This window comes from Ambystoma mexicanum, chromosome 6p, assembly GCF_040938575.1.
Source record: "Ambystoma mexicanum isolate Mex_15411 chromosome 6p, UKY_AmexF1_1, whole genome shotgun sequence".
Taxonomy (NCBI): domain Eukaryota; kingdom Metazoa; phylum Chordata; class Amphibia; order Caudata; family Ambystomatidae; genus Ambystoma; species Ambystoma mexicanum.
Window position 1 is genome coordinate 1,346,070,769 of NC_090935.1, and position 14,483 is coordinate 1,346,085,251.

The 14,483-nt window shown below is 44.0% G+C and overlaps 1 protein-coding gene across 4 annotated transcripts in view; it reads right to left on the reverse strand.

Annotated features, from left to right (window-relative positions):
• BRD10 (bromodomain containing 10) overlaps positions 1-14,483 on the reverse strand; it is a 653,586-nt gene that overhangs the window by 209,739 nt on the left and 429,364 nt on the right. For all 4 annotated transcript variants that reach the window (XM_069626025.1, XM_069626024.1, XM_069626027.1 and 1 more), the window contains one exon: positions 1,944-2,125. In XM_069626025.1, the coding sequence (XP_069482126.1) occupies positions 1,944-2,125 (182 nt within the window). The remainder of the gene's footprint in view (positions 1-1,943; positions 2,126-14,483) is intronic.

The following is a 14,483-nucleotide window of genomic DNA, read 5'->3' on the forward strand; positions in this document are numbered from 1 at the left end:
ATTAAAGCAAGTGGGACCTCGCCAGGAGAGTCTCCCCTTTGGGGACAAGTACTCCTCTTTCCAGTGAGAACTGCCTTCAACCATCAGTGCAATAGCATAAATGGGAATACCAAATATGTTGAAAACCAAGACTGGAATGAAGAAGATACTGAAGGAGGTCCAACAGAAAGAGAAAATCTCTCTTCAAGGGAGAGAAACCAATCAACTGAGACGAGTAGATGGATCATTAAACATTTTCTATATGGAGGAGGGAGCGAGAGTGAAGGAGAACAGCGAGAGGGCTGTGCATCGCAAGCAGGCGAGGTTCCCTGCTGTTGTAAACCCGTGAATAGGCAGAACCATCACGGGATGCAGAGCCAGCACAATCCAAACTTGACAAGTAAGCAGACGCTGAATGAGCAGCGTACCGAGGAGCAGAGAGGGGGTGGCGTCACCTCAGTGACATAGGGTGGGCAGCAGGCCTGTGCAATGAAGCCGAGACCACAGGAGGGAGACTGCTGCATACGGCACAGCTAACTAGTCGAAAACCGAGAGAAACAGAAGCTGTGCAAGGACTGCGCACAGGGAACGCTGCCGAAGCCGATTTGCAAGGGCAGAGAAGTACACGTGAAGTGAAACCCATAAGAGTCCCAGGACCATTCCAAAACACGAAAGATAACTGGGGACCGGGGAGGATAACAAGCAATATATCAGAGGACAGACCACTTGTCTCAGTATCAATAAGTGTGAAGAGTTATTGTATTGAGTTGATGAAGTACGAAATACATGAAAGCCAGCGAAAGAGTTGCTATCCAATGGAGTATTGTCATTAAATGTGAACTGTGATAACTTTGAGAAGCAAAGAGGAACATTCCCAAGAGGGGAAACAGATAGAAATACAATAGGTTTGCAAAACGTGAACTTTGATAAAAATCACAAAGGGAGGACAACGTTCCCAAAGAAGGGGAGGAGTGTGAGAAATCCAGTAAATGAGAAAACCTTAAATACAGGGTAGAAAAGAACAGGCAGTCCCAAATAAGGGAAGAATATATGGAGGATAAATATATCCTGGATAGGAGGGAAAACAGATGAAATACAAAAGGGATAGTTGAGAGAGGATTCCAAAACTTAAAAGCCCAAACAGACTGTAGAAGAATATAAGTGAAACAAAGTCAAGTACTATTAAAAAGGTGGGTGTCAATTGGCCACAGTACAAAAATAACTGTTCTCCTGTTTAAAAAGTTGGAATAGAGTCATTCTCTTGTTTTTTTGACAGTGATAGGGTCAGGTAGCAACAGTTTGGACAATAGATTTATTTTGGGACGTTTAAGGAAAAGACAACTGACGAGCCCCCCATAGTGAGAGGGATAGCTCAGCCTTTGACCATGACTTAATAAAGCAAACTAAAATGTCCATCACGAGCCTGCGTCCTTCTGACCAGTCCATTCTCACTCTTGGGTACTCCGGAATGGAGTCATTACTTTTTGGCGGGTAATTGGATATCGCTTTGATGCAGAAGGTTTGCTTCTTCTCCCACCCTTCTTCCTTTTAGATGGCATCCCTGCAGCGGAATGGCAGATTCTGCACTGTGTTGTGGTGCTGGTATTGGTGCCATGCATGGACCTGGTTGTCAACAGAAAGATCTTCAGAAAATGACATCTCGGCATCATTTTTGTGCATGGGAAATAGAGAGCAGGGCGGGCGGAATCTCTGATGGAGGCCTCGCGCATTTCTCCCATGATCAGCCCAGACTTCACGTAGGCACGTCTATTATCGAAGTACCACACACAAATTTTCAAGAGCTATGCCTACACATTTAACAGTTTCTGGGCGGGCATGTTCGCTAGACACTTCCAAAAACATCCTTCACAGGACTTCCTGGGATTGCAAGCAGGAACCCTGAAGAGCTTGAGTGGGTAACTGGCAAAATGACTTGCAGCATAAAAAGGTGGTTTGTTACTTACTTGGATCATCTTTTTTCAGAGAATCAGAATTCTCTGAAATATCAAACCATTTTTTGGTATCTATGCCCAGCGACTCTTTACCAAACGCAATTTCTGTTTCCTCATTAATCCATGCTTCTCTGGAAAATGTATCAATGTCGGGCAGCTTTTGGAAATCCTCATAATCCTTTTTGAGACGGGCTCTGAAATAAAATATCAAATAATGTAAACCTTTCTGACCCAAACAGAAATGATTAATTTCATAGAGAAATGTATACAATGACATTTGTGAGGCGTAAACCAAAAGATATTTTACTTCACCACCCCACCACATCATTACACCAATTGTTGAAGAACCATTGTTTGGCATTTGCACAGGGTGGTCTTTTCCAAGGTGGTAAGCACCATTTTTAAGCATTGCTACCATCAATTCCTACATATTTAAAAATGTTAATCACCGAGTATCACTATTAAACTTGCCGCCTATTGCTACCAAACAAAAGACAGTGAGAACGCCCAATATATTCTGAAGTGAAAAATAAAACAGTGTGACTGGGGTAGGGGCTTAATCCTGACGGGGTGCGGCAGTACAGGGACCTTCCAACAGAGGGGTTAGGAAGTTATAGTGTCCCCATTCCCCACCCTCTCTCCATCCGTCAGTCTGTGCCCAGAATGCGATTAATGGTACCAATGTATGTAATAGGTGTTACCGATGGCTAGTTGACGCACTTGGTATTTAAGGTCGCCTGGGATGGAGAGTTCAAACCCCATTTTTTGAGCAGCTATCATGAGTTGTTTGTTTCGCCGTTGAAGGTGAATGGGCCACGATCGCATCCGAGCGATTCATCCATCTTGGATTTTACAGCATGCATCAAGACTTCAGCGCTAGACTTCAGATGCACCTAGTAAGATTTTGTTTTGGGTTTATATTTCATATGGGCAGCCTTTCGGATACTGGGTGCATCTCTGTAGCAAGACTATGGATGCCTTATGGAGCTGGAGGCCGGCGTCGAGGAAACTGACCTTTCCACCTTGTGTAATTCCTAATTTTCACTTTCAAAACAGATGCCGGTTTCCTCGACTTTGAGGCCCTCCACCCTAGCTTTGAACTCAGATTTCTAAATCTGCACAGCATATGCATCTGTTAAAGAGATGAATCATTTTTATGCTTCATCCCCTCTCCTAGTGAGACCCCCACAGCACATTTTGCTTGACATTTTTTCTTTAAACCTGAATTAGTGCAGCTTTTTCCACTCATTCATTATTGTGGGATCTATGTTTTGCAACTGTATTCTTTCTATTTTAGCTGTAGTATGGAGACTATTTTCTCCATAGCTCTTAAACGCATCTGTATCTTACTATTGCAGAACACAGCTCCTTATGGTCAGTGGTCCTGGGGACCCTTAGGGTCCTCCGTTGAGATGCTTTTCTTTATCCTACAGTAACTACAGTTAAGGATAGAGGTAATGAGGACCTCTCCTCAAATGTTATAGTCTGAGCGATTGGCACATACCACCTTATGTGGAGTGCCAAAGGGATACCTAGTATCCCCCTTTCCTCTGCCCATGACTTTTTAGTCACAAACAATCTCCTAGTTATGGCTGGTGGCAGTGGATGTGTTCTACCAACTATTGTGTAAATTGTAAACCGTAGGCTATGTTCATAGCCTCTGTAGTGCACAATAGTGGCACCCAAGTACCAACTTGGAGCCTCCCTTCTTTTTTCGCCATTACTAGCATGGTTGTTCTTGGTTAGCCCTTCTACCATTCTGGGAGAGGGAGGCCTGTGTGCGCGCGCAAGTAGTTTTCCATCCCGCTGTCCGCCAGAATGCCTGAATAGACCCAGCTCCCACTGGGGTCTGTTGCCCCTTTCTGTAAATTGCTAAGAGATTGCAGAGGAGTGTGTGCTGGAACTGTATAAAAAGGTGAAGCTCCTGGTGTGAAAAGCAAGTCGACCACTGGAAGCTGAAGTAACCCAAGAAGATGAACAGACACGCCTGCAGACTCTTTGCAACAACGTGACCGACCACTGCTGTCCTGAGCCTGTTGTCTGTGCAACAGAGGAGCTCCGAAGAGGACTCCTTCCCTTTGTCTGGTGGGAAAAACCAGTCCCAAGACAAACTTTGATTTGAGTCATCTCCCGAGGTCCTGTGATTTTCCAGAGCTGCGGACCCCCAATACCAGGAGACCTGCTGCCCATTTCGAGTGCATCGTCGTGGAAAGGCTGAATCCATCCAAATCTTTGCTGAGCCCTCATGAACCCTCCAGAGATCCAATCCAACTCGCCCAGACCCCCTCATCAGAGTGGTGGGCTACAGGAAGCCAGGATTGACGGGGTGAATCACATCCTTTGTTGGTGCTGCAGAAAAGGCACCAAAACTGCAGACTGAACCAAGAAGTTGCTAAACGTTGTGCACTAGGTCCTCCCTTGAGACTGCTGCTGAGAGATCTTGTCCATTGTCCTGCCCTAAATCAGCAGACCAAGGAAGGTTGGGTTCAGAGCTGCAACATCGCAGAGCATCCAGTACAAACATTTTCTTCTAACCAGAGGGTAATGTGGGGAAAAGGGTATTGCTTACCAGATTCCAGAAAGCCGCTCCAGAGCATTGGAGTGCACGTAGAGGATTCCAGGGAATCCCCCTCTTACCTCCGACTCAAGCCGCTGCTTGTGTCCCTTTAGCGAGTCCTTTAACAGGGTCTCCAACGTTAGTTAAGCCTTCTTGCATCTTCCTTCCTAGAGACTAGAAACGATCCACAGGAACTTTGGATTTCTTCTGATTTGCAAGACTTTAAGCCGCCACAAACTGCCTTTTAGCTAGGGTTGTGTTTTTGACTTTGAAAGACTTGCTGTGCCCATGAAACTGCCTCTAGAACCTGAAACTCTACTCTGATAACACTAACCAATTGTTTTCCATCCGAAACATCACTCTCATATGTGTATGCAGACTAAATACAATTACCATATTATTTTGTGGGTGTGCGTTATTACCGATATGACTGTTAAACTCCTGTAACAGTTGTACGCGTTCAGCAACTACTAAGAAGTGATATTTGAAAGTATTGAAATGTATACCTATGTGTGTTGGTTTATTGTGCCGAGTATTTAACAGTGACTTGTGTAAATATAATAAATCTATATATTAATATACATGTATGTGTTAAGTGTTTCTTTAAATGTGCTTTACTAACTGGGTTCAGTGTACTTACCTACAGCTCACATCTTCCTCTTAAGGTAAGCCTGACAGCTCTGCCACTCTATCAAGGTCTCAGAGTAGTACAGACTGATACTAAGAGTTGGGGGGTGGGGGGCGGGAGGGGTTGTATAAACGACTGGGATAGCTTACTAAAGTCTTGCCTCCAAGTGGGACTTCACTCCACTAACAGCATCCCTGCATTTTGTTTGTTTTCTTTTAAAGTTTTAGGCTCAAGGAGCCGACAAGCTCGACACCTTTCCTCCCCTATGTCCCAGCTATGTGTGCCTTTTCAGGGGAATTTGGTGTTACAGGAGGGGCAGAATTTAAAGCGGGCATTCTCCACAGCAGCCAAAGATTACCAGTGAGCTAATGGAAGTTGGAGGTTATAGAGGTGCATGAGAGAGAGACCAAGAGAGCCAGTGTGTGCGCATGCGTGTGACAGTTTCTCTCGAAGTTGGAGAGCTGGGTTTGTCTTAAAGCTCTAGTCGATGATCCATTTGTTTCAGATTAATGCTGGAGCATATTCAAATATGCATGTGAATCTATAAAAGATCCAATACCGGAGAGCTTTTAGTTCCCAGGCCACATAACTATGAAATCACATGAACATGTCAATTATGAAGGCCCAAGGACGATAGATGATGCTGATTCTATAAGATTAATTCTGTAATTGAAATCATGAGGCACTTTTTGATGTTTTGTCCTTGCTTGCAGGCGGAGCAAATGGTGTCTTTTGCGGATCTCCTGTGTAAATTTAGTCTAGGGAAAAGGGAGTTCGGCAGATATAGTGATTTGGAGTTGCTTCCATCACAGATTAGGCATGCTGAATGTTCCATTGGAGGCTAAACCGGTTGCCTGTGCTATATTTGCCTCACATCCCTGTATGGTGTCCACTTTCCTTGGCACAATGCCTATGAATCTGTTGTATCATGGGACAAATTGCAACAGACTTGGGTGAGTTAGGATTAGATATTTCGGACGCAGAATGGGAGGTGTTAATGGTGGGCTTTAGGACTAAATTGTACCTGAATCTGAGACTTATCCAACAGGTGTTAGGATGTCTGTATTGAAACCGGTACCAATGCATGGTTTTAGCTTCTGAGACTATGTATGCTGGGGCTGTGGAAGGGAATGGGGCACTTTATTATACATTGTGGGGAGGATGATGTGTTGGGACGGGTTGGATACGGTTTTACCTATGAGTTTTCCAACAATGCCCCAACAAAGTCTTTTGTTATCTAGTAGAGGGAGGTGCGAGGTTGCTAGACTATATAGACTATGGATTGACCAAACCTTTGTAGTGGTGGCAAAGCAGGTACTGAAGGTATGGAAGACCTGGAAAAAGTCACAGGTGCAGAGTTGGTTGACCAATATGCAGGTTGTGTCTGGTCTCGAGAGAGTTTTGTTTAAAAGAACAGGACTGGGAGGATCATTATCTGGAGGCGTGGGCACTGTACCGATTTATACGGTTAGTGAGGATTGTTCCGTGCTGTGCCGTGTCTAGGTGGTTGATAAGGCGGGGTGTGTGTTTGTGTGAGAGATTCCATGAGCTTGGTTATGTTTATTCATATAGAGGGTGTGTCTGGTAATGATTTCCGTTATGTTTTGTTGTTGCAATGACTATATGATATATTGGAAAACACTATCTTTGTATAAGTTGTCGAGATATCTTGGTGTTTTATCCCTTAAGTTGCATTGTATTTTGTGTTTGGGTTCATTTTCTTTGTGTGAATAAGTGTAAACTATGTAAATAAAGTTTTACAAGAAACAAACTTTTTTTTGGTAAAACTTTATAATCAGTATAGGGCTTTAACAGAGGAAGAGGTATGGGTCATCTTGTTCAGTCGTCAATATGCAACTCTACCTTTGGCGGTTGTCAGGTTTCCCCAATACTTGGGTTACACGCTAGATAAGTTTAAGGCATTTAATTTTAGGCCGATTGGCTTATAATTTTTATACTTTGGGTATTATGTATTAGTGAATACATGTGTTGATATGCTATAGATTTATGGTATTTTATTGTAAAGGTTGCACTCGTTCAGCCATGTACAATAATTTTTTTTTAAATGTACCATTACTTGAACCATGTAAACCAATTACACTTTCAAGACAGACTGACCAAAACCTTTTTTCAGAGCCAAATTCTGCAAAGTGCTTCCAGTACGCATTAATGACGGATCTACAGATGTGGCATTTTAGAACACGAGATATCAATCTGCATTTAAGCAGTACTGAAAGAATTTAAGAGCGCTGCAAACTTAGAGGGTACTCAACATTCTCTACACTTCAATAGAAGGCTCTGAAAAGAAGAAAGGCAAAATATTTAATGACTTACATGAATGTCCCAACAAAGCCTCAGGCATAAAAGAAGAAAGCTGTTAAGGACAACTTAGCCCCCAAGAAAAACTATAGATGGAATTTGATTATTTTGTTTTAGAATAAACAAATCCCAATCAGAACCAAAAAAATTAAACTATGTTCTAGCGGATAACTGTTTAACATTTCCCAAAATATTTTGATCACACTAGATTGGCTAAGAAGTGAATTGTATTGATTTGGAAGTAAAATACATGATGAATGCTGAATTTAACTTCAATATCAGAGGTAACCAAAGCTGTAAGACTACAGAAAACAAATAAGTGGTCCTTTCCAGAATTAATCCCTTCATCTTTTAAAAACAAACACAAACGTATGAGTTCCACCATTCATCAATTTCTTGAACCCACTATGAGGAAATCAACCTTACTCAGCACATGGAACCATGCCAGGAACGATCCTATTCATAAGAAATGAAAAATCAATCATCAACATCTTAACCTATACCAACCTTAGACTGAGTGTCAACAATATTTAGATGTATTCTGTATCCATCTAAACAAGTGGCTAAAAGATGGATTCAATTTATGGCTAAATGCATAATTTTAAACGGAAGAAAAACTGCATTTGGCTTTTAATGGACCTTAAAACGGCCTTTGATTAGGTAGATAAGTATCTGGGTAAAAGTACAATCACTAAGCAAGGATTGTTTTAAAGAACTTGAGTGCATCTCCCATCATGATTGTGTCTTACTATTGCTTCAGTACGTGTGCAAGACCGGGTAGAATTCACATTTCCGCTAAAAGTATCCATAGTTTTAACAAAAATGGGAATACCGCCTGGTCTTTTAAGATACATAATTTTATTTCACAGAAATGTGTCAATGAGAGATTTAGACATTCCCAAGCAGACAAATGGTGAATCTGCAATGATAGATGGGCGATGAACAACAGAGGAAGCAAAAGTAGCGATCAGCTTGATCACTGTAGGAAATGCCTCGGGGAAGACAGGTTTGCTATCATTCTACAAACAGTTAATAGTCCGTCGCTTTGCATTTGACCAATCTGTGCAATAGAATCCTTGAGTGTGGGGACATACCACTGTTCTTCTGACATGCCCCAATTACAGTGATTTATAAGGAAGGAAGGAAGGAAGGGAGGGATGCACATTTGTTAGGAGCACAGAGTCCAGAAAACATAGAATCTTATGGAAGGGATTAGAAACAATGGACAGGATCCAGTCCTGCTCTTAGACACTGAGAAGGCCTTCTTGACGTCTGTCCTAACTCGTCAATGTTTCGGGGCCCGAATACTGAGGGAAATCTGTGCATTCTGCTCCCACCCCAAGGCCAAGAAGTGGTTAAATGGAGTTAGAAAATCCCCAAAAAAGAAAATGAAAATCTGAATCAATTCGAAAGAATCCTATGATAAAGGACAGAGGGGGGTGGACATGATTGGAAAATGGGGCCTTTTGCTGCCGGTATTTTGATACACTGTCAACCTTCTCACTTCTACCCCAGGGTCATTAAAGGCTATAGAAAATTACAGTGGTTTCAAAATAGATGCCCAGAAATCAATCCCATTTCCTTATGGGGGAGAGGAGGCGGAGGTTGGTGACCACAACGCTAGTTGAATTTTTTTTTTATAGCTATACACAGGAGGAACAATGCTCTTTTGATCACTAAAATACAATAGATAAGAAATCAGACAGGATGGGAAGCAGTGAGCTTCTTACAATGGGGCGAGTTTGAGGGACATTCTGACCAGGTTGTGGAGGGGAGTAAATGGAACAGTCACTGCGGACACTACATAAGTGGGCATACAGATTTATGACAACCAACATTGGAAATGTTAAAGTGCAGGTAGGCGGTACGGCCATCTGTGCTTGTGATGTGACCATAATGGGTGATGTGCTACAGAAGAAGCAGAGGAAGTGAGGTACAGAGGCAAGTTGGAGGCGAGAGAACATTTTTAGCCAGCAGGCAGATGAGCTGTAACTTAAGCTTTTAGTTTGGTTTTGAATAAATCTGTGTGAACTGTTTCTCGGATGTCCGGGGAAGAAAATTCCATGTAAGTGGAGCAAGAAAGGGCGGAAGCTACAGGAAGCACAGGGAGGGTGTGGAGCCCCAAAGGTAGTCAAGAAGGCAGAGGGGAGATTTCCAGAAGGCCTGTAGTGGTGCCTTACTGTGGAAAGATTTGTGAACCAGGAGTTATATCTGGCACGGTTTTGCATCCTCAGCCATCCAGCCTGGTGACAGTACGAGGATGTAGGTGTGAAGTGAGGGAGTTCAAAGAGTCCAGGCAGTGAAGTTAAGAGGACAGAAAGCAAAGTTGGGGAGGCCGAACTACTGCTTGTAATAAACAGGGCAGGACTCCAATATCTAGGGATCCACTTAATTACAACTCCAGGCTGGCTATATGAAGCAAATTATGCACCAATCTTGAACAGAATATACAGAGATTCAAATTCCTGGTCCAAACTCATACCTTCATTGATGGGGAGGCTCAATGTCAAACATAAACCTCCTCCAAAGGATTCATTTTTTGTTTCAAATGTTACCAACAAAGGAGCCTGATGTGGCGCTGCGAGTGATTAAATCTAGGACTTTAAGATTTCTATGGCATAACGAGAATTGCTTACCAAGCACCAATATTATCCAAAGAGGCAGGTGGTTTGGGACATCCGGACACAGTTATTTAAGACATCCAAATTGAGATTTCTAGTGGCCCACTTGAGAAGGGTGAAGGAAAAAAAAGTGGGTATTCCCAGAACATCAGGGGCTGGTCCTGTTGACAGTGGGTGAAGGACTGTGGGAAAAGCTGACAGAGGATTAGAAATCATGGCATTTTGGAACAAATTTGTGAACTCTGGGATTCCAAAATGGCCACTGTCAAGAGAGCAACGCAATTGCAGCTCTCCTGTGCCCCGACTCACTCTTAATGCTTAAATAGGCTCAAATACACACCCCGGCCGTGGATTAATGGAGAGCAGTGGAGGCAGTATACATAAAGTGCTACTTGGATTGGGTCCAACTACATGAAGAATGCTGAGCCACCCGGTCTGCGAGCGAGCATCGGCGAGGGAAATTCAGTTGGTGCTCCCGGAAGAGTGAAACAAGGAGTGGTGCCAAGGAGAGGAGGGGAGGAGCGGAGCAGACGAGAGCGACCCTGTGGAGCCGGTGGGGGAAGCATGCAGAAAAATTGCAGGCACCAGGGGGGAGATATCCAGGCAAGCGAAGGAGTAATGGCAAGGGATAGCCAGCAGTTGTTTCCAGAAGAGCAAGACACCGACAGACCGGGGAACCCAGTGGAGTCGTGGTCAGAGCCCTGCGGAATAGTGTAGGTACCCGAAAGGAGGACGTGAGACCGCTCGCATGAACAATGGCAGTTTAAACTGAGACCCGGAGGAGCAGAGAGGGGAGCACCTGTGGATGAGGCAGAAGGTTTAGGAGGCTGCGCAGAAGGACTGAGCGGACAAGGCGGCACGGTGCGCAGAGGAGTTGAAAGGGAGAGGGCCCTCTTAGAAGCCAGAAGCCCAGTGTGAGGTGGAGGAAGGCTGTCAGGGAGGACTGAGAAGGTGAGACTTCACAGGGCTCTGCTAAGGGGTGAGGGAGAAGGCCTTCCTTGTAATCTGAGGTGAATGGAGGTATCCAAGATCGCCTAGAAGGGCCAGAGTATTCCTAAGAGACTAAGCGGTTAAGGGCTAGTACAAAGACAAAGAAGAGGGTGTTTCGTTGTTTTCGTGGTCCCTAACTCCCCCATAAGGGTTCTGGCTGAGACAATTGGAGCACCTCCACCACCCCTCCTATCATAAGGACTACGGGACCAACTAGCGGTCCCAGCATCTTTGGCATAAGGAGAAGCTTAACAAGGAAGAGGGTTGAAGTATTTTCCGAGGGGCACACCACTGGTGAAAAGGAGGGCAAAACAACATTACTGGGGGAGTCCCCGGAGAAGCAGCGGCCTAACCCAGCCAATTGGGTGAGACCTTATCAAACAGGGTGAGAAGAGAAACAGCTGCGCTGAGCAGTGCCTGGAGGAATGCGAAGGGCGCCATCAGGTTGTGAAAATCTACAAAGGAGACAAAAACGGAGTAAAATCTGAGAGGCTCTGCCTAAGCAAAAATCCATGAGGAGCTCAATACCTTGGCTGAGAGTACACTCCAAGACCAGAGTCGCATCTTCTACGCAAAAGGGCCAAAGTTGACGCTGTCAAAAAAATAGGGGAATGGGGACACAGACTTTACCAAAAAGTACGAAGAAACCACAGGAAGGTACTATCCAAACGTTGTGGAGAAAGGACACAGGATCCCTGTTTGAAGGGGAATGTAGCCCGGAAAGACAGGAACACATCGGGAGCCAGGACAAAGACTTGGCAGTAACACAGGATATACTTGTGCAATATTTTCAGGACTTTATGGATAAAATGTCAGGAACAGTTCAAGCACAATTGGACAAGATGCGCAAGGAGCTTGTTTCAACTATGCAGGAGATAAAAGGGAATGTCAACAAACTGGAGGACAGAGTGGATACTAATGCAACTGTGCTGCAAGAACTTACAGAAAATGCGTGAAAAATGGACGAGCTAGTAGAATACTTGGCTTAGGCAACACAATCTGGAGCTAGAGACCGAGGACCTGGAAAACCGGTCCAGGAGCTCGAATAAGGGTAAGGGGCCAGTCTGAAGAAATACAAGACAAGGACCTTAAGGAGGCAATCTTGCAATTATTTACTGACTTGGCAGATCTGAAAGGCGGAGCAGAACTGAGTGTGGACCGGGTTCATGGAGACGGCCCATTGAGGAAAGAACCGGGGGCAAGACCAAGCCCTACACGACTACTCCAATAAAGAAGGAATATTGGGGCAGCGAGGAAAGTGAAGCAGTTGTCCTATAACGGATCACCTGCAATTTTACCAGGATTTATCCCAGAGAACACCGATCAAGAGGAAAAACAAATGGGACCGGTCGCGAGCTTCCTTCGTGATAAAGACATTCACTATAGATGGACATTCCCTTTCGGCATGGTGTTTGAGTGCGACAGTAGGAAGCACATGGTCTCATCCTGCAGTGAAGGTGCGAGTATACTCTGCATAGAAGTAACAGGGACCAGGGTCCAGACAAACACGGGACAGAAAGAATGATTGGGAGTGGACAGCTGTGAAGTGTAAAAATACTAGGAGGAAAGGCACATGGGGGCCAAGATGGGGTCCCAGGACTGGAGACCAGAGGACTGAAAGACCGTTTGCAGATTCTTAATGTGATCTGGTAGAGCGTACTGCTCAGAATTAACCTATACAAGGCAGCCTGGGGAGGGCAAGAATGTTAGCATATAAGGGTAGGGGGGAGCTAAGGTGAGCCTTAGGATCGAATTATGGGCTTGAGGGAACCTGCACAATTGGGGGCTGGGTTGTGGTTTGGACTCAATCCCCGGGAAGGTGGATAAGGATGGGCTAGATGCCAGTTGAGTCCACCCAGCTAGAGCAGGTGGGGGGGGGGCAGAGGGTTCAGGGAGGGGTTAGGGAGGTGGAAACTGTCTCAACCAAGTTTCCACTGGAAGTATAGCTAACTTGGAAACAGTATTGGAATCTAAAGAAGAATGGCAAAAAATGGGATATATACGATTTCAAGAAACCTGCCCAACAATTGAGGGAAACGCATTAACCAGGTGTAATGTGGAAAAGAATCAAAAAAATTTGAAGGGAGTTGCCCATTCTGGGGGATCCGTGAATATCTGGGAAATTGTGCCCGAGATCATGGCACACGTGTTTCTGAAGAGGGGTCTGTCTAAACAGAAGCTCTAGCCCAACAAGAGCTATAATGTTTATCTTGGAACTCCAGAGGGTTTAACTCTTTTCTAAAAGATTCTCAGAGATTGTATATTTTTCAAAGATTCGATTTGATTTCAATTCAGGAAACTTGGATGATAGGTTTGTTGGGCTTTGACGGTTTCTCTGTTTTTCAACAATTGGCAACTTATGGCCCCAGTGGTGGTCTGTTATTAGCATGCAGAAGGGAGTTTTTCCAGGAATGTTGTTTGATATCTAACGTTATACAGGGTCTTATGGCAGTAATAGTGTTGATTAGAGAAGGCAGTAATTCCGTCCATTGGGTCATTATAACTATTTATTGGAACCCGATGAGTGTTTCTTTGTTGGCTTTCCTGTACTCTCCATCAGACCTTTTGCTGGATGTTTTCTCCTAATTTCCCCCAGACAAATTGGCAATCATGGGCGATTTTAACTCAGTGTATCTCCACCCAGGTTTTCTCTTTACCTTTGAAGTCTAAAACCTTAAATGGTCAATTGTGGGATAATTTTTTGACAGAATGGAATTTGTTATGTTGAATGAGAATGTGAAGGGTGATATCCTTTGTGCTCCTTCTTGGCAGAGAGGTTGTGCTTTCTCAACAATTACATATATGTCTCAAAAAATGTCTTTGAAAAATGCTTAACCTTAAATTTCAAGCAAACGGAGGATAGTGACCATGCTATGTTAGATTTTGCTTTCAAAATGGAGGATAGTCCATTTATCCCACACTACAATCAGTTGAAGTTAATGCGGCTGGTGATAGAGTGGTGAAATTTGAGAGGGCGGGCAAACCCCTATTGATAACTTGGGTGAGGCATTAAAGAACCTATCCGAATACCAACTGACTGTTCAATGCGAACCAAATATTTATACCACTTTCCTGTGGGATCTGAATCCACCGATTATTGGTAAGGGTAAGCCAGTGAAGAAACACAGGCACACTTGATAATGAAATTCTGGAAGAGCAGAGCGGATAAAAACAATTAAAAAAACAAGATTTTAGGGAACGTACTGCTCAATTGAAAAAGGTGAACACTGCCTATAGGAATTGGGCACGTACACACAGGTTTATGCTATCGCAGAGACAGCAACGAAATGTTGAAAGCTGTCTCTAAGAGAAATTCAAAGTATTTCTGGGCGATTGTTAAATCGGACCATTCCCCTACTGATTCTCCACAGATTGATAATTGAAGAAAGGATATGGAGGGGTTACTTTAAGGTCTATGCCCCTGTAAATTTAAAGGA